This window comes from Sorghum bicolor, chromosome 1 (assembly GCF_000003195.3).
Source record: "Sorghum bicolor cultivar BTx623 chromosome 1, Sorghum_bicolor_NCBIv3, whole genome shotgun sequence".
In the NCBI taxonomy this organism is placed as follows: Eukaryota; Viridiplantae; Streptophyta; class Magnoliopsida; order Poales; family Poaceae; genus Sorghum; species Sorghum bicolor.
In genome coordinates this window covers 55,041,499-55,063,073 of record NC_012870.2, presented here as the reverse complement: position 1 = coordinate 55,063,073, position 21,575 = coordinate 55,041,499, and the positions used below count along the sequence as shown (strand labels likewise).

The 21,575-nt window shown below is 40.8% G+C and overlaps 2 protein-coding genes across 4 annotated transcripts; both read left to right on the top strand.

Moving 5' to 3' along the window:
* Positions 516–9,801, top strand: LOC8086273. Its single transcript, XM_021455770.1, has 15 exons — positions 516–811; positions 913–1,245; positions 1,350–1,400; positions 1,494–1,594; positions 1,756–1,846; positions 3,274–3,408; positions 3,498–3,764; positions 3,858–3,936; positions 4,574–4,668; positions 4,733–4,819; positions 4,963–5,037; positions 5,129–5,176; positions 5,567–5,662; positions 5,737–5,966; positions 7,396–9,801. Exons 1-15 carry the CDS (start codon positions 611–613, stop codon positions 9,437–9,439), a joined length of 3,933 nt encoding a protein of 1,310 aa, XP_021311445.1. The 5' UTR covers positions 516–610; the 3' UTR covers positions 9,440–9,801.
* Positions 9,484–14,209, top strand: LOC110429514 (J domain-containing protein DDB_G0295729-like). 3 transcript variants are annotated; one of them, XM_021455782.1, is made up of 11 exons: positions 10,400–10,541; positions 10,652–10,854; positions 10,970–11,043; positions 11,123–11,203; positions 11,659–11,730; positions 11,820–11,925; positions 12,004–12,067; positions 12,263–12,391; positions 12,473–12,590; positions 12,926–13,002; positions 13,135–14,209. In XM_021455782.1, exons 2-11 carry the CDS (start codon positions 10,746–10,748, stop codon positions 13,538–13,540), a joined length of 1,236 nt encoding a protein of 411 aa, XP_021311457.1. In that variant the 5' UTR covers positions 10,400–10,541; positions 10,652–10,745; the 3' UTR covers positions 13,541–14,209. The 3 variants fall into 3 exon arrangements, with proteins under 3 accessions (XP_021311450.1, XP_021311453.1, XP_021311457.1); XM_021455775.1 differs by having other exon boundaries at positions 9,484–10,854; positions 13,135–14,116; XM_021455778.1 differs by having other exon boundaries at positions 9,484–10,854; positions 12,926–12,977; positions 13,135–13,336.

The following is a 21,575-nucleotide window of genomic DNA, read 5'->3' as shown; positions in this document are numbered from 1 at the left end:
TTTGGGTTTAATGACCATATCAAGTATTCACTGGCCTTTTTATGTAGAAAAAGGACAAAACCACATTCTATCCACTTTAAAATAAGTCAGGAAAGTAACTTGAAAGATATTAGGCCTTGTTTAGTTCACTCCAAAAATCAAAATCTTTTCAAGATTCCTCGTCACATCGAATCTTGCGGCACATGCATGGAGCACTAAATATAGATGAAAACAAAAACTAATTGCACACTGTAAATCACGAAACGAATCTTTTAAGCCTAGTTACTCTATGATTAGACAATGTTTGTCAAGTAAAAATAAAAATGCTACGGTGTCGAAATCCAAAATTTTTTCGAATCTAAACAAGACCTTAGTTTTGGAGTTTGAGGAAGTCGGGGAGCTAAAATGGACATTTTTCCCCTTTTCCTATTTTGATTTGAAGTGAATGGGTCCTCGGCCCAATATCCATAACACCATACCTGGGAAGCCTGGCCCATCCCCAGTTGTTGGGCGAACAGAGAGTCGTCTTGCTCTAGTCCTTCAGTCTTCATTCACTCGACAAGAGGCGAGGAGCCGAGGAGGGAGTGCAGTGCAGCGCGGTGCGGGCAGGGGAGGGAGCCAGTCGGAGCTGATGGAGGCAGCGGCGGCGGCTCCGCCGGAGAGGGATACGTCAGCGGACTGGGGGGATGGCGTGGTGGCGCTAGGTTTCCGGGTGAAGGCATCCTCTCGCGAGTCGCCGTCGCAGAAGGCGGGGAACTTGCTTGAGGCCGACCTGCGTTCCCACTGGTCCACCGCCACCAACACCAAGGAATGGATCCTCCTTGAGCTCCAGGTCCCCATCTGCTTCTACAGCTTATTCTTCTCCCTCTTCTCCCAATCTAGTTGGGGATCGAATTCGAATTGAGTAGTCACTCCCTCCCCAGTTGCTTGCAGGAACCGTGCCTCCTCTCCCACATCCGCATCTACAACAAATCCGTCCTCGAATGGGAGCTCACTGCTGGTCTGCGATACAAGCCCGATGCCTTCGTCAAGGTGCGCCCCCGCTGCGAGGCCCCCAAGCGCGACATCGTCTACCCCGCCAACCACACCCCTTGCCGCTACCTCCGCATTTCCTGCCTGCGCGGCAACCCCATCGCCATCTTCTTCATCCAGCTCTTTGGCATCCCCGTGCCTGGCCTCGAACCTGAGCTCCAGCCACTGCTCAGCTACTTGCTCCCGCAAATCACATCCTCCAAACAACCCCTTTCTCACAACATGCACCTCCAGGTTCTCTTCTCACTACTCCGTTTCTTCTTTCTTATTTGACCCTTTGGCTTTGGGGGTTCACCATGTCATGAGTTCCTGATGCATTTCTGCCCCATTCATTCTAGTTGCTTAAAGACATCTCCATCAGGCTACCTCCATTTCTTCCCCAGATTGAGGTGAAGTCAATCTTTCTGGCTCCTAGCTAAATTGCCATTTCTCGAAGCATGTTGTGTACTGCCCTTTAACAGGCTGCTGTATGTTTAGTTCAGGCTGACCTTAATAGTGTGGCGGACACCCCAGAGAGCAGCGTGCGGTTCTTGGCTCTACTTGCTGGTCCATTTTATCCTATCCTTCACCTTATAAATGAAAGGTGTGTCTTCCTTGTTTAACTTGCAACCATGTATCAGTTGGATTTATGATACATGCTATGTTGCCTGCCGTCATATATTGCACTTGTGTTATTGTGAATACGTGTTTGCACTTGCCTGCCTGTATGTGGGCGATGGTATCTGAAATGTCCTAAATTTACAGAGATCCTACCAAATCTTTGTTTGGTTCTGCTGATTCAGATGCCCTCAGAACCAGTCTGGCTTCTACTCCAACAGTTTCTTCAAACTTTGAGGCATGTAACCTTTTTTTTGGCTTATGTGCGTCTGTTTCTCTCGTTCTTGCGACTTGCTACAGTAGGTGTGGAAGGTGAAGGTTACGGCACTGCAGCCATGTATGCTGTAAGATTGATCACATGGATCTGCACTTGCAGTCTTAGTCATACATGGTTTCCTGCTTATTTGAAGTGGCTAAAACAATCATTTATATTATGTCCTTTTCCCCTTCCTGAGAGAACTTTGGGTAACATTAGTGCTGATTGTCATTATATGTGTTGAGCTCCTTTGTTAGTTTCAAAAAGATAGTATAATGCAAATTCAGCCCGCATTGGAGCTTGCCTTGATTAATGGGTGACTGATAAAAGTTCTAGCATGGAATACAAAATATTTTCTGGTAGGCAACTTGAATAGCTCAAATCAAATTTGTTACCACAGAATGGCTGCTGAAGATCTGTCACTGTGATTAAGTTAGGTTGATGTTACCGGGGATCTTCCTGTTACCTTTAGCTGTTACATGTTAAAAATTTTAGTTGGGCTGTACGGTAGGCATTGAAATGCCAAAAATACTATCTTCTGATCAGGTTGTTAATTTCTTGCAAGCATTCATGGAAGATGGTTGTCTTTTTTCTGACCATCCCATTCAAGGTCACATTTTTCAGAACAGTAAATAGTTTTCGCAGCTGGGCCAGTTCTGCTTTCTGATGAAACTTCTAAATAACTAGCTTAGTTTGCTATTTGAAATATGGCCAGAAATGTTTAGAAATGAGAACTAAATGGTTAAGCGCATAATTTGTTCCTGGTGTTTTCTTGGAGTGTGAAACCTAATGCATTCAATGACTGGCCCTAAAACCTTTTTTTGGGTCCAAAATGGTATTGCCATCAACCTATCAGTTCACATAAGGATTTTATTACTCTGCAAAATCATAGTATGAACAGTGAAGAGATGGCAGCCTTTCGTGCTCCACTCTCTGACTAGACCTACTACAAATCCTTTCTTTTTATTTTACCAAAAACATGGCCATCATACAAGTATGCGCCCTGAAAAAAAATGTGTTTAGATCTCTGTCTTGCTTGAGCTCGCCTCACCTCGCCAGGCAAAAAACTGGAACATACAACATGTTTGGTTTCTTTGTTTGCTTTGTTGTTTCCTTGCTAGCTTCGGAGAGACAATTTGGCTTGCCCACGCTGGCAAGGCTTACCTTGCTGGGTGAGGCGAGGTGAGGAAATTTAGCAAGCCAACCAAACCGTGCCAAAATGTCCTATGCAAAATGTCCCTTTGCTCCCTGAAAGAAAACTGCCTCATAAGCCAGTTAGAGAAGTTGAGGGGATTGTCAATTAGTACATCAAACATAGATGTTTAGGTGTCTGTTATTCTCTTGGGGAACATAGAGGCACTCCTTTCAGTTTGTCCACCTGATGTAGTATTCTGAACTCTTTCTTCTAGGCACAACCGAGGAGATCACGGAGTCCATCATCTGTTCAGCCTGCTTCGTATTTGCTGGCATTTCGATCTGAAACGGCTATGCTCCTCTTAAGGAAAGCGCATAAAGACAAAACCCTTGGAGTTGTTTGCCTTCGAGTATGTTCTTTGACACTATATTTTTCATTTTTTGTTACATGCACTTTCCTCATGGAGGATTTGCTACCCAATTGTTTCTTTTAACTTAGGCATCGAAGGTATTGCAAAAACTATTGGAGCCTGAGCCATTTTTAGACAAATCAATGAATACTAGTGTCATGCTACCAAGCCAAGTCTCTGATGAAATTCCTAAAAGCGATGCTTTCAGTCTAGTACTTTCTACAGACTACTCCAGTATGTTTGGAGAAGAATTTAGCCTGTCAGAAAATCAGTTTGATGGTTCATTCGTGAATATTTTGGATATTGCTGCTGTGGAAGAAGGCATTCTTCATGTACTATATGCAGCTGCATCACAGGTTACCTATCTTATTGTTCCATCCTCATATCTTTTACCATATATGTACCATTCTATTTGAAGATACTTATGTTTTCTTGGTTTGTAATTATAGCCTATAATATGTCGCAAGCTTGCTGATGTTACTTCAGACATTTGGTCTGTCTTACCACTTGTCCAAGCCCTACTTCCAGGTAATGTCTGTGCAGTATACATGTTTTCTTTACTACTTTTCATTGAAGTATACATCCATTTGAATGATTAGAATGTTTGCTATGGGTAGATCCGTACCTTCATGCATGCACACTCACATGTCACTTGCTCTAATCATGGTTATATTTAGGACATGGAGATACATGATGTCTAAGCACACTTTTGATCATCCTTTTCTTTTGCAATATAATTTTAAAATATTATAAAACTATCGCATTATAAAAATATTTTTTGAGAAAATTTGTAAAATTTACCATTTTTCATGTGACCAACTTGTAAAATAAGTTCATAGTTAAAATAACTGGACTGATATGTAGGTGTGTGTGGGTTTGGCTCGGGTGGGACGGCTCTAGCCTCGCTCATTTGTATCTTTTTCTTCCTTAATGAAATGACACGAAGCTCTCCAGCATCATTCAAGAAAAAAATTGGACTGCATAGATTCCATAACCTAGGCCTATGTGGCTAACTAATTGTCATGACTCTTGTGTCTTGGCTGCTCTTTGAGTTTGACTAAAGAAAATGTTGCAGTTGATTTATTTTGGTCTGATATATGATCCACAAAGATGATTATGATAATGTGCATGCATTTGCTGAGTAGTTGCTCTTGTGTGTTTGTAGCACTTCGTCCTCCACTCAGTTCTGGTCCTGTTGAACATATTGATGATTCTTTTAGCCAATGGAATCATTCAAATGTTCAAAATGCTCTCTCTCAGGTACCTCAATGGCTTTGATTGATATAATTTGTTATACCATTCCTGAAGATTATTGTGGCTGCAGATTGTTACGATGTCAGTATCGTCATCAGTTTTTCATCCTCTTCTCAGAGCTTGTGCTGGTTATCTTTCATCCTACCTTTCATCACATGTTCGTATCTCTGCTGCAATCTTTTTCTCTTCACTTTTTCCAGAAATTATTTATGCTTTTGCTACCTGTTTGCTTACACTCTGCTGAAAAAAAAGAACTATCCCTCAGAAAGTTATTCATGCTTTCTTTTTTTGACTTATTAGGTAAAAACGGCTTGTGTTTTGCTTGACTTGTGTCGGGGCCCATTGGTACCATGGGTACCGATGATAACAGCAAAGGTCTCTTTTATAATTTTGTTACTAAGGATTTTCTGTTAGCATTCCTTTTTGTGACTTTAGTCTCTTAACTCTTCATATACTTTCAAAACAGGTAGATCTTGCAGTTGAACTTCTAGAGGATCTCCTAAGTATCATCCAGGTATGTGCACACTGGTAACTTAGCAATGCTTGGAAAATTGAAATTAACTTTTGATGGCTGTAACCTGGTGCATTTGTATCCTACCATACTTAGGTCTTGAACTTTTGCTACTATACCAAATGAAGTTATGTTCTAATTTATTTACCGTTGTGGTGTTAATGCTGTTGAAGGGATGCACCTGTATTTGAGATGAAACAATAAGCTATTCACAACTTTGAAAAATATATGTTATTGTGATAGTACTACTTGACCAAAACTGGAATTCCTTCCTTTGTGATATCCTAAATCAACATCAACGATTTGTTTAGTACTTCAGTAACTTTTAAGTTGATTTCCACTCCATATTTATATTGTGAACCAATTAACTTTGTTCTTTATCATGTTGGTTAGGAAGCTGGCCAATCTCTTGCTCGTTCACGTGCAGCACTGAAGTATGTTGTATTGGCAATTTCTGGGCATATGGATGATGTGCTCACAGAATATAAAGTACATGTTTCCCTTTCTGAAAGTGGTTCTTTGTAGTGACTTCTGTACTGCTTCCTTAACTTTCCTACTTTCAGGAAGTCATGCATAAGTTACTTTTCATTCTGGAGATGCTAGATCCTTTTATCGATCCTTCTACAAGTGCCATGAAAGACACAGTAATATTTGGTAGTATCTCTGCTATATATTTGGAGAAGCAGTCAAGTGTATACGATATTGCCTTAAATATTATCCATAAAGCAGTAAAGAGAGCTGCTGTTCTCCCTTCTTTAGAACTTGAATGGCGACGAGGAGCCGTTGCCCCAAGGTTGGTAAAGCAATATGTATTTACAGATTTGACATAAGCTTGATACTACAATAACCCAATTGTCATGATTATGCAAGCCAACCATCATTAGCTACTACTCTGCTCACAGTGTAATGTTGCCATGGACTTGTGTATAATTTTTTTTGAACATTAAATACAGCAGGGGAGGCCCCCCACTTTAGAGAGATTTTACTAAGAGGGAAAAAGGAACTTACTGTACAGAGAGCTACTTATCCAATCCAACTGATGTGTAAATTTGTCTGCCACTTCCATACAAAGCTTATTGTGGCCCCATTTACTTTCAGAAGATCCAGATTGCCCTCTGAACTTTCAGACATGATTTAATTTAGGTCACTGGTTGATTTGGCAGGAAACATAAGCAGTTGCTTATATTTCTTACCAAATTAGCTAGTAGCCTCAACCAAACCATTTTCCAGGACCAACTTTCCTTTTCAAAATTTGAGCCAATTTTTTTTCCTTGAACATACAAGAGGTATGTCTTCATAAGCCACCCACACACCTGTCCTGTTGGGAGGGCAATCTGAGCTATAAGTGGAAGTTTGAGGTACCAATTTGTGCACAAACATGTATCTTTCAAACGTTTTAACTAGTCAGGTGAAAATGGCAGGATTAGATTTTCCACAAAAATAATTCCATAATATTAATTTTCTATACTCTTTAGTTATCATTGGTAAAAAATGATTGTAAGTTTCATCTTGATGTCCTTAAGTCGAAGCACGAAAAGGTTCTTGATTGAAAGGAGTGAAGTTATTGTTACTCAGGATTGGGGAACCTTTTGTGTGTCTACTAGCAGCTGTCTTCTCTAGTATTTGATGAGTGATTTACGCTTTATGGCTTATGACATGCAATTGATGTTTTCTTTCCTGAATCATCTTTTTGCTATCCTAGCTTCTAATTTCTAATAAAGGTCATTCTGATCTGCACCATTGAATTGGGTTGCTTTATAATGTAGACTGGCTAGGTTTGGTATCCATGTAATCATAAGAAATTTAGATGGGGGAACAATATTTATTACTGTATGCCCATTAGCTGTCTGGTTTATAAAAGAGAGTATGGGCATCATGGATCAATCCAATTAAGTGGGCCACATGGACAAAGACATACCATGGGCTTGTTTGGTTCTTGCCCTGGGAAACACGCCTCAGCCAGGTAGCAAAACCAGGTGTTCAATTGCGATCACCTGGGGTTAGATCAACCTGTCTGGTGTGGCCACCCAGGCGAGGGCATCAACCTACATACATATACTGCACTTAATATGACGAATTTAGTTTACATTTCAAGACCATGATGCAAAGTTCTGAACCATGTGACTTTAATGCATGCATGTGATGGCATAGTAGATGAATCATTTCTCTAGCATAACACTATCATGCTTGCTGGTGTAACATGCCTGACTTTTGGTTTGCAGTGTAATTCTCTCTATCTTGGATCCGCACATGCCTCTTCCTCCTGACATTGACCTCTGCAAAAGTTCAGCGCATGAGATTGATAATGTGCCTTTGGCTGTTTTGGATAATGGTGCACCACATCCATGCAATCCAGAAAATATTGATGGGCGAGATGCATCTGAACCAACTGTTCGGCCTGAAAATTTTGAACAGTGCAGTTTTTTGTTTGCTCCTGAAGAATTAAACCAATCTGAGTTGACTAGTCTTTACACCTTGAAAGGAAAAGGCTATGATGTAGTAACTAAAACAAGTTTGAACCACGACATCCCTGAAGGCAGAAGCAATGAGAAACTATCATCTGACCCTTTCCTGCTAGATAATATTGTTGCAGCTGATTATTTTGATGCACAGGCTGATTATCAACAGCTGGAAAACTACGAGGACTGTGAGTTAAGAGCTCAAGAATTTCATCGCATAGCACTGAACCTATGCATGCAACAAGAACCAACATTAGAAGGGCATAACGCTGGAATTGATGCTTTGTTATTAGCAGCAGAATGTTACGTTAATCCATTTTTTCTATTGGAATTCCAGCCTAATTTAGAGCCTCTGGACAATATTGAACGTATTCATTCGGAGTTGATGCAGGGGAATGCTTCCTCTGCGTTGAAAAAATTCCACTTCAAAGATTTAGATAAAAAGGCAATCTATAATTTGGAGAAGAAGCGGGATAGATCTGTCATAGATTTACTCCTACAAGCTGCCAGATTTGACTGTGAATATCAGGGAAAGATACCTGAAGGGGAACCATATCCAAATATTGCTGAAGATGGCATGCGATCTGTAGAAATCTCACCTGAAGCTCTTCAGTTTGCTGATTCTATAACTTTGGTCAGAAAGAACCAAGCTATGCTGTGCCACTTTATTGTGAAGCAATTCCAAAGGAAAGGACACTTGTGTAGTGAAATTCTCCTCCAGAGCTTGTTGTTCCTGTTGCACTCAGCAACTGATCTATTTTGTCCACCAGAGAATGTAATTGATATAATTTTGAAGTCTGCTGAAAGCCTCAATGACCAGCTTGCATGTCTTTACAGTTTTATTAACACAGGGAATAAGAAATTGGATAGGGTAAAAATACATGGTCTAAGAAGACGTTGGGCCCTTCTCCAGAAACTGGTTCTGGCTTCATCAGGCAGTGATAACACTAGAGAACTTGCAAGAAATAAAAGAGATGGTTTCCGTTTTAGAAGTTTAGTCCCTCCATCAACATGGATACAGAAGATATCTGATTTCTCCATGTTTTCTAGCCCACTCCCTCGATTTCTCGGATGGATGGCAGTGTCTCGCTATGCCAAGGAATATTTAAATGAGAAGCTGTTTCTTGCTTCTGATTTCTCACAGCTTACATCTTTGTTATCAATTTACATGGATGAACTTTGTTTGATGGATGGAGTTGCAACTCCGAAAGTCATGTCTGCAAAAGGTGAACAATTTAATTGTACGCACTTGTTCAAGAAGGAAACTACTCTGTCAGACCAACCAAGCATGACCAAACAGTTTAAAATCTTACTTCCGGAGCTACATTTCTTCTTTCCAAGCATGGGAAAATTGTTTATTGCATTTGGGGAGAGCATCTTGGAGGCTGTTGGGCTACAGTTAAAATGTCTGCCCAACAGTGCAGTACCAGATGTTCTTTGTTGGTTTTCTGAGTTGTGCTTGTGGCCTTATCTTGAACGCATTAAGGAGCATCTTATAGTCGCAAACGGAGTTAGTTATATAAGAGGAAATATTGCTGCCAATGCGAAAGCAGTTGTCTTCTACCTACTTGAGTCTATTGTTACTGAGCACGTGGAATCCGTTATTCCTGAAATGCCGAGGATAGTGCACATTCTTGTGTCTCTCTGTAGAGCTTCTTATACTGATGTGGCCTTCCTCAAGTCTGTCCTATGTCTAATGAAGCCACTCATCTCCTACTTCTTAAGGAAGGGAACTAATGATACAAAAGTACTGGGCCATATAAAGGAGGGCAGCAATTTGAGTTGCTTTGTGTTGAAGATTGTATGAAATTGTTCGTTGTGGTAAAGATTCGGTGGATACAGCTGAAAATAAGATTCAGGCACCCTTGCTTATCTTCATTCTGGGATCAATGTTTCCTGATTTCTCATTTGAGAGAAGGATTGAAATGTTAGGCTCCTTGTTAGTATGGATTGATTGCATCAGTTTTGATCCACCATCATTGTTATGCAGCTATCTTCAAGGTTTCCAGACACTTCTAGATGGTTGTGAAGCTGTACTAATTCAAAATATTGAACTACTTGGTGTCAGCATCCTTTCTGCAACAAGCCAGTCTATAGAACCTGCTGGTTCCTTAGGAGTTGATGGCACTATGCTACTAGAGAAGAATGCACAAGATAGTGAAGAACAAGCACTAATGAAATCCACAGCATATTGTGAGAATGATGGAAGTCATAAGGGTCTTTATAATCTGCATCCTAATAGTATCATAGAATTTTGTGGCACCCTGGAGAAGTTCATTTCGCACCTTACTTTATATATTGAGGATAGTTGGAAATGGCACCATCAGTTGGCCTCTAGGATCTCTTTGTCTATGGCGAAGTGTTTGTTGTTTGCAAAATTTTTGAAGTCCATAGTGCAAGAAGACACAATATCTAGTAGCAGTGAGCAAGATGTTGCTGTGAAAATTTCCTGTGAGCTTGCACAAAAGCATTGGCAAAGTGCTCTTGAAGGTCTAGGAGATATCATTTTGGTAAATCAGGAAACACAGTTCTGGCAGGTGGCATCAGCTATGCTCGATTATATAATGGGGATACCAAACATCCTTGCTTGGGGTAATGTTCTTAATGCCACATGCTCTGCAGTCAAGCACTTCTGTTCCCATGCACCTAGGATATCCTGGAGGCTGCAGACAGATAAGTGGTTGTCATTATTAGTTTCCGGTGGAATTGAGGGCTTCAAGAACAGTGAGATATGTTTGATTGATCTTTTCTGTACAATGTTGAATCATTCTGAGCCAGAGCAACGTTCTGTTGCTGTACAGCAGCTTGGGAGGATTATTAACAAAACAAGTTCTACTGAAGCTGATTTGAAATATCCAAACTATGACCAAAATTTCCTCATATCGGGTTCAACAGTAACATCCCTTTTGGTAACTCATACATGGGACAGAGTAGCAGCATTGGCTCTCCATGACTCTTCTATGCTATTAAGGAATCATGCAATGGCATTGCTTACTGAATATGTGCCTTTTGTTGATAGGAAGCACCTGCAGTCCTATCTTTCATCCAGTAATGGTATCCTGAATGGTTTGGGACAACTTTCTGGTGTAATTGAAGAGGGCTATTTTACACGAATGTCTTTGCTGTTGTTTTCCAAGGCATGTCTTTATTCTACTCCTGAAGATATCACTTTGATACCTGAATGTGTTTGGCAGAAGTTGGAAAACATGCAAACATCAACAGGTAAATCTGTGATAATTGAATATTCAGATTTCTGAGCCAACATATGTAAATTCCATTGTATGACCTGTATGATGTTCTGATTGTTCAAGCTATTTTTTTTCTCATTATGTACTAGGAGGTCTTGGATATATGGAGAAAGATCTCTGCCGAGCTCTGTGCCAACTAAAAAGTGAATCAGATGCTACAACTGTACTGCCCCTCCCCCCTTTCCGGTGCTTATGTACCGTAACATGTTTACTGAGTACTGACTTTAAATCTCTTTCATTAGGTTGTAAAAGAAGTTCTTTCTGGATGTACTAGTCAACCAGTCAGCCCTGATTTCAAGAGCATCCGTGAATCAATCCTTCAGGTCATAGTGTTCTGAATGATTAATTTTTTTGGTCTTCTCCATCTGTATTGTTGCTTCTGTTTTGACTTTATTGCACAGTTATCCATTTCAGTTCATTACTTGAATTATGTTCTCATTGTTGATTGTGCCTGCGTATCAGACTCATTTTATATTTCGTTGACAGTTTCAATCTTTGTAATAACTGCACTTAGACTAAGTGCGCCCCCAAAATTACTAGTGTTTGGAAGTTTTTGTTCATCTTTCTTCAAAGAAAGTTCTTTCTAGCATAAGGAAACACTGGCATGCTTGTATCTTGGTTCAAATTGATATTATATCTGGCATGCTTAATGAAATGGAAAGCAGCTCTCTTGCGTTGTTGAAGGGAAAAAAAAATAAAGTTGCTGAAATCATATGGTGCTAATTTTATGCTTTAGTTAGTACTGGGCTATCTAAACTTGCCATACTCATCTCGATAGGTGATGTCCTCTTTGAGTTCTATCGAAGCATACTTTGAGTTCTTCTCAGCCAGATCTGCACAAGAACATGAGGTGAGAAGTGCAACAGCCCTTTTCTCTCTGGCATCTTGTTTTGGATAACTTATTCAGAGTCCTAACACTTGATTAAATTTGTCACCAAGGAACTTGAAGAAGCTGAGATTGAATTGGAGCTTATTGAAAAAGAGAAATCAGTTCATAACTTTGTTGGGCACACCGATGATACTATGGTGCTTGCTATGCCATCATGTAAGCTCAATTACTTTCAGGGCTATTGCTGTCAATGCTACATTTTTGTATTTACATGTCTTATAATTTTGTTTACAGACCACAATGATGGTAGTGAGGTTAATAAACGGCTCCAGCAAATCCGGGAAAACATTAGGTCCCTGTAAGTTACATATTGTGACGGTCCTTCAAATTCACTATCGTTCATTTTTTTATGAAATTCCTACCGTAACAAGTTTGCTGCCGTATTGACTGCTATGTCGATCCAAGATATCCTTTTTCTCACAACATTTTACTTTGGATTCTAGAAGCATATTGAACTATTAATACTCATTTGGGGTATGTTTTAATTTGACAGGGAAAGGTCTAGGCTGAAAGAGGAAATTACAGCACGCAGGCAAAAGAAGCTGCTTATAAGACATGCTCGTGAAAAGTACTTAGAAGAGACAAACTCCAGGGAAATGGAGCTTATGCAAGAGCTTGACAGGTTTTGATGCGCTGCTCTTTTCTTTGACATGTCAGAAACAATAGGGTGTTTATCCTATTTCTTTGTTGTATGTCTTTGTAGGGAAAGAGCTCTCGAGATGGAACGTGAAGTAGAAAGACAACGTCAACTGGATATTGAGCGTGCAAAGTCTAGGGAACTGCAATTCAATATTGATTTGGAAAAAGAGAAACAAACTCAGGTACAAGGCAATTTATTTTTTCAAATTGACATAATCTGTTAGTTTTGGGAAATATATTGTTTTGCAATAAATCTTCCATACATCCATCATTAAAAGAAACTTAGTGCTAGCTTGGATTTGCTTTCAAGTGGCTTTTACTGTGAAACAGCGTTGAAAGTTTGAGTCACTTTCTTGTTTATGCCATATATATGTGTTTATTATGCGCAAATTCTTGCTTGAGCTATGATTCCTGGAACCTGTGCTTGCATAGTATGATAGGTCCTTATGTTATTTATTATACAAGTCTGCATGGCCTTTTATCTTTGTTTTCTCATTATTACTGTGTTGGTCTTTAGAGAGAGCTTCAACGTGAACTGGAGCAAGTCGAGTTGGGGCGGTCATCAAGGCGTGAGTTCTCTGCCAATCCCAACAGGTGTAGTCTGTGTAGTATGGTTAGACCGTATTACTTTGGTCTCCTCTATTCAGATACTGCGTTTACCATTGGTGTGATAAACCTAGCCATTTGCGACATTATAATCACCTCCGTGGGTTGCTCCTTCTGCAGCCGCTCCAGGGAGAGGTACCGCGAGAGGGATGGCGGCAGAGCACAGCAGGAGGCGGGGAGCTTGAGGTCGAGCAGCCGAGGCCAAGAGGGGGTCTCTGCTCAGGCGCCCGCACCGGCCGGGGCCCCCACCGTCATGCTCGCCGGATCAAGAACGTTCTCAGGGGGCAACCTTCCGACGATTCTGCAGCCTCGCGAGCGCTCTGCCGACGAGGACAACGCCTGGGCCGAGGATGCCAGCAGCAATGGAGATCCTGAACTGGATGGCGTGAGGCCGCATGGGCCACGAGGCGGCGGCAGCAGCAAGCCATCCTCGAGGCAGGTTGTGGAGCGGAGGGAGCGGGATGGCGGCACTGCTGCCGGCACAGGCAGGAGAGAAGGGAAATGGGAGAGGAAGCAGCACCCGTGACTAAAAAAAAATTTGTCCAACAAATAGGCACGCTGAATAGCATGCGTTTGGCTGTTGATGTCCACATATAGTAGCCATTGCGTTAAGTCTATTTGCTATTGCCTTCTACGGAGGCTTCCTCAATTGCATTGTATCGTATGGACACTGGATCAGGTCAGGCGTCTGCTCGGTCAACAGTATCGTGCATTGATCAATCAGCTGCCTTCTCAGTCAACAGTAGCCTCAGTGCCTCACACTCCTTGGATCGTCCGCACACTCCGAGGAGCTCCATCGCCCAGGCGCTCCATTTGCTCCGGCGGCCTCAGCATCCTGAGCACCAGCAGCCCGCTGTACATCGTGGCAGTGCTGCGGTCTAAGCCTGAGGAAAAACTCGAAGCTATAACGAGCTAACTTGAGCTAGCTCATGAGCCGCTCGCGAGTCAAATGAGCTATAATTTTAAAGAAAAAGTTGACATAACTTATATTAATTTTGTATTACTTCATGTCTTACATTTTACAAATAGTTGATATGTTAGCTCATATAAATATTCTGTTTGACCGAAGATTTTTGGATATATTATTTTTGTATTATTACTATTTTTAAGTTTTAGATAAATGTAAATATTTTGATGTACTTTTTATATTTGGCTCGCCGGCTTAATGAGCCAGCTTAAGCTTGTAATAAGTTGAGTCGAGTTAGCTTTTTGACTCGTTAAGATAATGAGCCGAGCCGAGCTGGCTCTTAATCCTAATAAGCCAGAATGAGAGCTGCCTTGTTATTTAGCCTTATGGGCACACCAAGCTGGTGCCGATGCGTGCAGCAGCGAGTGTCCCCATCGCATGGGGGCTTTATCCTCACAGCAAAATAATAGTGTTTTCTTTCAAAATAAATTAGAATTAGCATTAGCTGTTTTTTCAGTTAGCCGACCACAATGAGTTTATTAGTGCCGCTCGTCTGTCACGCTGGTCGATGGAGGTCCAATGTATGCTGTGGATCCACTTCACCATGCGCCCATACACATGCGTTGACGGTTGACCGTCTGCAGCCCGATGGCCAGGTCCGCCCACGGCATGGCTCAACACTTGAGTTGGTCTGTATGTTGCAGTGTGGGGTTCCAGAATACCCTCTCTTAATCCAGTGAAAACACTAAGGCACGGTTGGAAGTAGAGAAAAGGGCTGAAAGTATCTAGACCCTTAATGAGTTTCGATGATTAATGATAATGTTGATTACTATAACTAACGTGTGTTTTGTAGAGGCAAAATCATTTGAATTAGGTCATGGTAATGGTGATCGATGAACTAGCTAGGACGTTCATGTCGACTTAATGGTGGAAATCATTTCGGTTTTCAAAGGATTGTTGGACATCGTCAAGACTAGACTAGGTCTAAGTGCCATATGAAGTTGAAGGGCACTTAGACTAGTTTAGGACTTTGTTTTTCCTTTGACCGTACTATTAAGGGGGCCATTGAACGGGTAGCTTGACCTAGACAAGACTTTAGATTTAGGTGTGGTGCACACTTGGTAAACCTAGCACGAGGCAGCTCTGAGAAAGTCCTTAGATCGAGAGAACCAAACTTCGTTTTGGAAAGTTCACGATTCGACGAAAGTTTAGGTAGAGAACAAGCACTGGACGCTGGCACCGGACGCCACAGTGTCACTGTTGGCACGTCTGGTGTATGTTGGTTTTGAGCCAGCACGCCGAGTGCCTAGGGTTAGGCACCGGACCCTACGGGGTGTGTCCGGTCCCTTACCCAGAGAGGGTTGCATTCCTGTTTCTCACTGGACGAGACCTAAGTGAGACACCGGACGATCGTTTGGTGCGTCCGGTGTAAGGTAGGTTTGCAAGTACAACTAGTCGTTAATGTAGCACTGGACCGTCTGCGGAGTGCGTCCGGTGCACTCGTTTTCTGTGGAATTCGAGTGGCCGACCCTTGGACTTGATGGGAAGTATTTATACTTCTTCACCTCATCCATGAGAGCTCTCTTGCCCATTTAATCAGCTAAGAATCATCTTATGGTGCGAGAGAGAAGCAAGAGCCTAGAGAGAATTGAGAATTGAGTGATTTCTTGAGTGAATCCTTCTCTAGTGAGTTCCAAGAGTTCAAGTGTGCATCCACCACTCTCTAGTGCCTTGTTTGGGTCAAGTGAGAGTTCTTTGCTTGTTACTCTTGGTGATCGCCATCACCTAGACGGTTTGGTGGTGATTGGAGGCACGAAGACTGCCCGGAGTTCTTGTGGGTGGCTCGTGTCAAGCTTGTGAACGGTTGTGGGTGATTCACCGCGACGGAGTATCGGAGAATCAGTCCGTAGAGAGCACTTGGTCCTTGCGCGGACCAAGGGGGAGCAAGGCCGTTGCGCGGGTGCTCCAACAAGGACTAGTGGAGAGTGGCGACTCTTCGATACCTCGACAAAACATCGCCGCGTCCTTCTTGCTCTCATCCTTTACATTCTAGCATTTACTTTGAGTACTTTACATTCCTAGAATTGCCATGCTAGAATAGGATTGGAATTAGGTTGCAAAACTTTTATCTGGTAGCTCTCTAGAACACACTTAGGCACAAGGGTTGAATTGGAGCTTATGGGTTGCTTAAATTTTTAGAGAAGCCCAATTCACCCCCCTCTTGGGTATCTTGATCCTTTCAAGGGCAAATGCTGAGTTTCGTGTACAAGTGACTGATTTATCAAAGAAAGTGCAAGAATCTAATCAGGCAAGGATTATGGACCGAGAGAAGATAAAGAGGACTTAATCCGAGATGAAAGCAAAACTTGATCTTTTGCTCAGTTAAGTTCGACCAAGTTAAGACATGCATGGTGCTATATCTTTTGCTACTAACTTCATGCATTTTATTGTTTTTAACTTATGTCGAGTCAATTTCGACCAAGTTAAGCTATACATGTATATCTTTTGCCGCCGCTGCTGCTTGCATTTTGTCGCTGTTGTCAGCACTATTTTCAACAATAGAATAATATTTTTCTCTCACAATAAATCAACATCAATACCACCAACAACTTTTTTTTAGCTAGCCGAACAAAGTCATTGCTGCTGCTGCTGCATACATGCATTTTGCCACTACAACTATATGCATTAAGTTGCTGAAATGTAATTTCTAGAATCTCTATTTGTTATAAACTGCAAAGTTGATGGGATGTTGAATGAAAACTTATGTATTTTGATGTTAGATTAAAATTCATGTGATATGATGTTGGATGGAAGTATAATATTATTTATTTGATGTGCCACTACAATTATTAGCTTTATAGGCTATGTATATGTGTTGTGTATATGGGTTGTATGTGTGAAAATGGGTGATGTATATGGGTCATGTGTGCTGTAGTGTGAGCTGAAAAGTGTGCTAAAATTGATGACAAATTTGGGCTTCAAAATGGCTCAAAGTGGGCTGCCAAAATAGCTAAAATTGGGCTAAAAATTGGCCCCATCTTAGACTTTGACTTGCTAATAAATGGCCTAAGGTAGTATCTATGTCGTTATCCATGTAAGTATCCATGTAAACATTCACGATGACGAGGCAATTCATCCAAGACCCTTTTTTTCCATCACAGGAATAGACTTGAGCTGAGTTAACTAGGCCTTAGGCTTTATTGTGATGATTTAAGATCGTCATCGATTTTATTAATCTGCAATGATTTCTAACAAAACGTCATTCAGGTTAATCTATGATAATACTAAAATCATCATAGATGCTGCTTGGTCAAAACTTAATGCTCAAAACTTTTACGGGGACTGACTCAGATCCAATAAACGTTGAGGAGAGGAACAGACGCGAGCGATCTGTCTTCGATCTTGTCGATGCCTGGCCAGCCTTCAATTTGCATCAACAAGCGATCTACTAGTAACATTTATGATTAAGGATAAGGATCTACACTTCGCATGACCGATTGGGATCAACAGCTATCAGTTTTTAAGCATTGCTACATTTCTCTCAAAAAAAAGTTTCTAAATATTGGGCCATGCGTTTTGCTTTTCTTCCACTCATGTTAGGACCATTATTCCACATGAAAAAACAGATCGAGAGCAAGGCCTTGTTTACTTCAAAAAAATTTACAAAATAAAAACAGTAGCAGTTTTCGTTTGTATTTGATAAATATTGTCCAATCATGGGTTAATTAGGCTGAAAAAGATTCATCTCGCAAATTACAGGTGTGCAATTAGTTATATTTTACGCAATATTCTATGTGATGAGGAATGTGAAAAATTTTGTAAAATATTTTGGGAACTAAACAAGGCCCAAGCATGCTGACAGCTACATATTATGGTCAATAATAACTAATTTAGTGATCGAATCTCTATTAGTAGCTAGCAAATCAGGTCGATGATCTTGTAGTAATTAATATAAGCATTTTTAAGCATTTAACTACTCATCCCTCCGTTTTAGAAATGTACTATTTATTATCTCGCTCTACCACTCATCTGCACGCCATTGTTCTTAATTACACCAACTTTGTCGTGCCACTGGAAACCAAGCCACCACAAGAACTCTAGAGCTAGCATAACGTACTGACAGCTATAGCTATATATGTGATGTTAATTTGTAAATGTATCACTATTAATAAACTAATATCAAAGATATGATTCCTCTCGCGTGGAGCATATGGAGGACGATATAGGCCCAGCCGGCCCTCAATGTGCATGATTCTAAACCAAATCAACGCGCCACTACTAGTGATCTGCATGATCCACAATCAATAAGTTGCATCATAGTAACATATTGGACCATCCGATCTACTTCCTGTGTCCCTTTTTATTTGTTGTTCTCACTTCCTGAAAAGGCAAACTACTTAACTTTGATAAATACTCAATCCATCCCAAATTATAAGATGTTTGACTTTTTTGACATCAAGTTTTATTAAAAAATTTGTGCAAAATTTTACTTTTTTTTTTATCGTGGCTTGCTTTATTAATAAAAGTTCTACAAAAATGACTTAAATTTGACTCTATTTACACAAATATTTTGAATAAGACGAGTGGTCAAACTTAAGATAAAAAAAATCAAATGTCTTATAATATGGGATGGAGGGAGCATAAAATAAAATATTAATATTAATAATACATAATTATTATCATTAGATAGATTGTATCTATTTTCAAAGTAAACTTACTCGAAGAATTAAATGTTGCTAATATTTTCTATAAACTTAGTCAATTTTTTGACTATCAAGATTCCCATAGGCACTTAGTGCTGTATTTATAGGATGTTCGATTTGAGGAATCACTCTTGTACTACTAGATGATGAGGTGGTACATCATAAGTTTATTATTACTCAAATTTGGTGAAATGATTCCATTTCTCATGCATAATAGTATTATTAATTACATATTCACTTGAGAGAAATAACGTGTTGATGAATCAACTCATTTCATTTCACAAACTAAATAAAAAATAAAGAGTGAGAAGATGATAGACTAAATTATTTTTCAAACCAAACACCTTGCCAATTTTTTCTTAGATGAAGCAACTTGGATCGGGTAGAACTTGGGCATGCAAGCGGAGTGAACTTGCACAACATGCAACTCTCACCTAAGGAGAGCCATGCCTTAGTGCATGCACTGATGCAAACAATGAATCTAGATATGGCAAAAGCTATGGAGATGCGACCGCAACCGCACAGAAGCTCTTGCCTTCTAATGCTATGTCGCCATGGCACAATTGGTGACGGTGGCTCGGTGCCACATGTTCCAACAACTATGCATGGTCGGAGCGTGTGGTGCAAGCAGAGGAGAGTAACTCATGGATAGGTGGGGGGAAACCAAAGAGATGGATCGAGCAAGATAGCGGCAATGATGGGGCAGGTGTCAACAACACTAGATCGCACGTGTGCCGAAACAAGATCAACATGACACAACAATAACGGAGCTCCATGGCTACCACTTCAGAGATGCAATTCAGAAGATGCATACATGGGGCTCAAATAATCAAAGACGCGTAGTGAATCTTATGTGTCGTCTAATGAGGTTGTTCAAAATTACATCAGAGACACAAACTATTTAGTCGTATCTTTGGTGGTGTCCCATTTCATTAGAGATGCAATTTGACTAAGATGGGTTTGCGAAGGGATGCACATCAGAGACGTTGGTTATTTAATCTTGTATGTGATGGGAACTCCTTTAGTCAGAGACACTGGTGAATTATGGGGCATCTTTGATGGCACTCATAGTAGAGACATGTCTCTCAATTATGTCCTCTCACCAAAGACAATGGAGAAGAGCAAGCATGCATGGCTAAGGTCAATGGACTATGAAGTCCATGTGAAGCTATGGAGAGGATCAAATCATTCATAAAGATCAAGCCAAGTGAAGATATGTGAAGATATCAAGTTGCTTAATGGAGTGAAGGTGAGGAGCCAAATACGTTGACAATGTAGATGTCAAGTGGCTCGATGAAAGAAAAATATGGACGAGCTTCATTGCATGAACAATAGTCAAGTGATAAAGATATGAGTTGGTCCACACACACTTGTTCAACATTTGGAATTCGATGAGTTGGAGAGTGGATGCTCGCAGGCATCACCAATATGGAGATGAAATGAAAATGCGCAAGAAAAAGGTACACGCTTATAGGGCATTTCATTTCCCTGACCTAAGGTTGAGTAGAGAAGTACTTGGCTTGGTTTAGAGAAGTACCTGACCTAAGGTTTTTTTGGCTAATCGCTTATCTAGTGCCACTAGTTGAGATCTAACTCGAGAGTTCATTTGTATTGAGTGGCATGGAAAGGAAGCAAGAGAAAACCTTCACAAAAAGTTTTGAAAATGCTTCCTCATTGTTAAAGGTGTTGGGGGTCTTGATGGACACCATTTGGGACTTAGCCATTTGAAAACGGTTCAAGAGATGTGCTCATAGAGCTCTATGGTGGGCACTGGAGTTGCCCCACCAGAGAGTAAAACAAAGGAACAAGCTTGAAATATAAAAGGGTTGTTAGTTTCCAACCTTAGAACAAGTGGTGTGCACCCTTTGAGAATTGAGAGCTTCCATAAGGAACATGCCGAACAATAGACACGAGAATAGTGAACGAAAGGGTGAGAGTCATGGGTAAACATTTAGAGTGATGAAGAATAGGAGAGAAAAGGGGTTTTGGTCGCTACCGATTTTTACTGCCAGATCATATGATGAACCGGCGGTAAAAACCATATTCACTGCCGATTCATAGTAGGTGAAGCTTACTTTCTCTTTGACCCAGCAGTTCACCATCGGATTATCTTTCGAACCGACAATGATAGCATTTTTCACTGCTAACTCAAATGGCTACTACCCCCATCTACCATAAAAAATGGTGGTGAACCTTCTTACCATGGGCAATTTGTAAGTGTGTGGTGTAGTGGGCGAAAAACCAGCGGCGAAAACTGTTTTCACTGTTGAGTCTGCATTTGATATCCAGCTATGATAACCGCTACTATAGCTGTTGTCGGATCATATATCGACCTGGAGGTGAAAACAATTTTCACCACTAGTCGCACCACATTGTCCAACGGATAGTCAAAGTGTCATTAGTGAAATAATGTCGGCAGTAGTATGTGAAACCCTATCCCCCACTCAGGGCAATCCTAGTCAGAAAACTAGATGGTTTCTATAGCTATTAATTAGTGTGCTAGCTAAGCAAAATGCTAATGTGTCACTGTTGTTGTTGAAGAACGAGAAGCAGATGGTTTCTTATGTAGGAAACTGTTGATGCAAAAGTTGATCTGCAAACACAAAGGGCTAATACCCGATTTCAACGTTAAGGCGTGCCAGCCGATTTGACCTTACTATCGGCAAAGGTGATAACTCGAATACTTTGGTCCCGACAACAGCGATGCGCCCGGATGCCACGGCCAAGAGGTATTCACGCGGAACTTGAGAACACGCCGAGCTTAAGTCGACGAATTCCTAAGAACTCGTAAAAAAGGAAAAAGTATGACGAAGTCGTCGAAATAGTAGATGCTGGAATATGAGTAAAAACTTGCGTTTGATTGATTGATTCTTGATTCCATTATTACAAGGTCCTAGGGTTTATTTTATACCCTGCTCAAAGAGCTACAACCAGACACGATTAGAATTCGA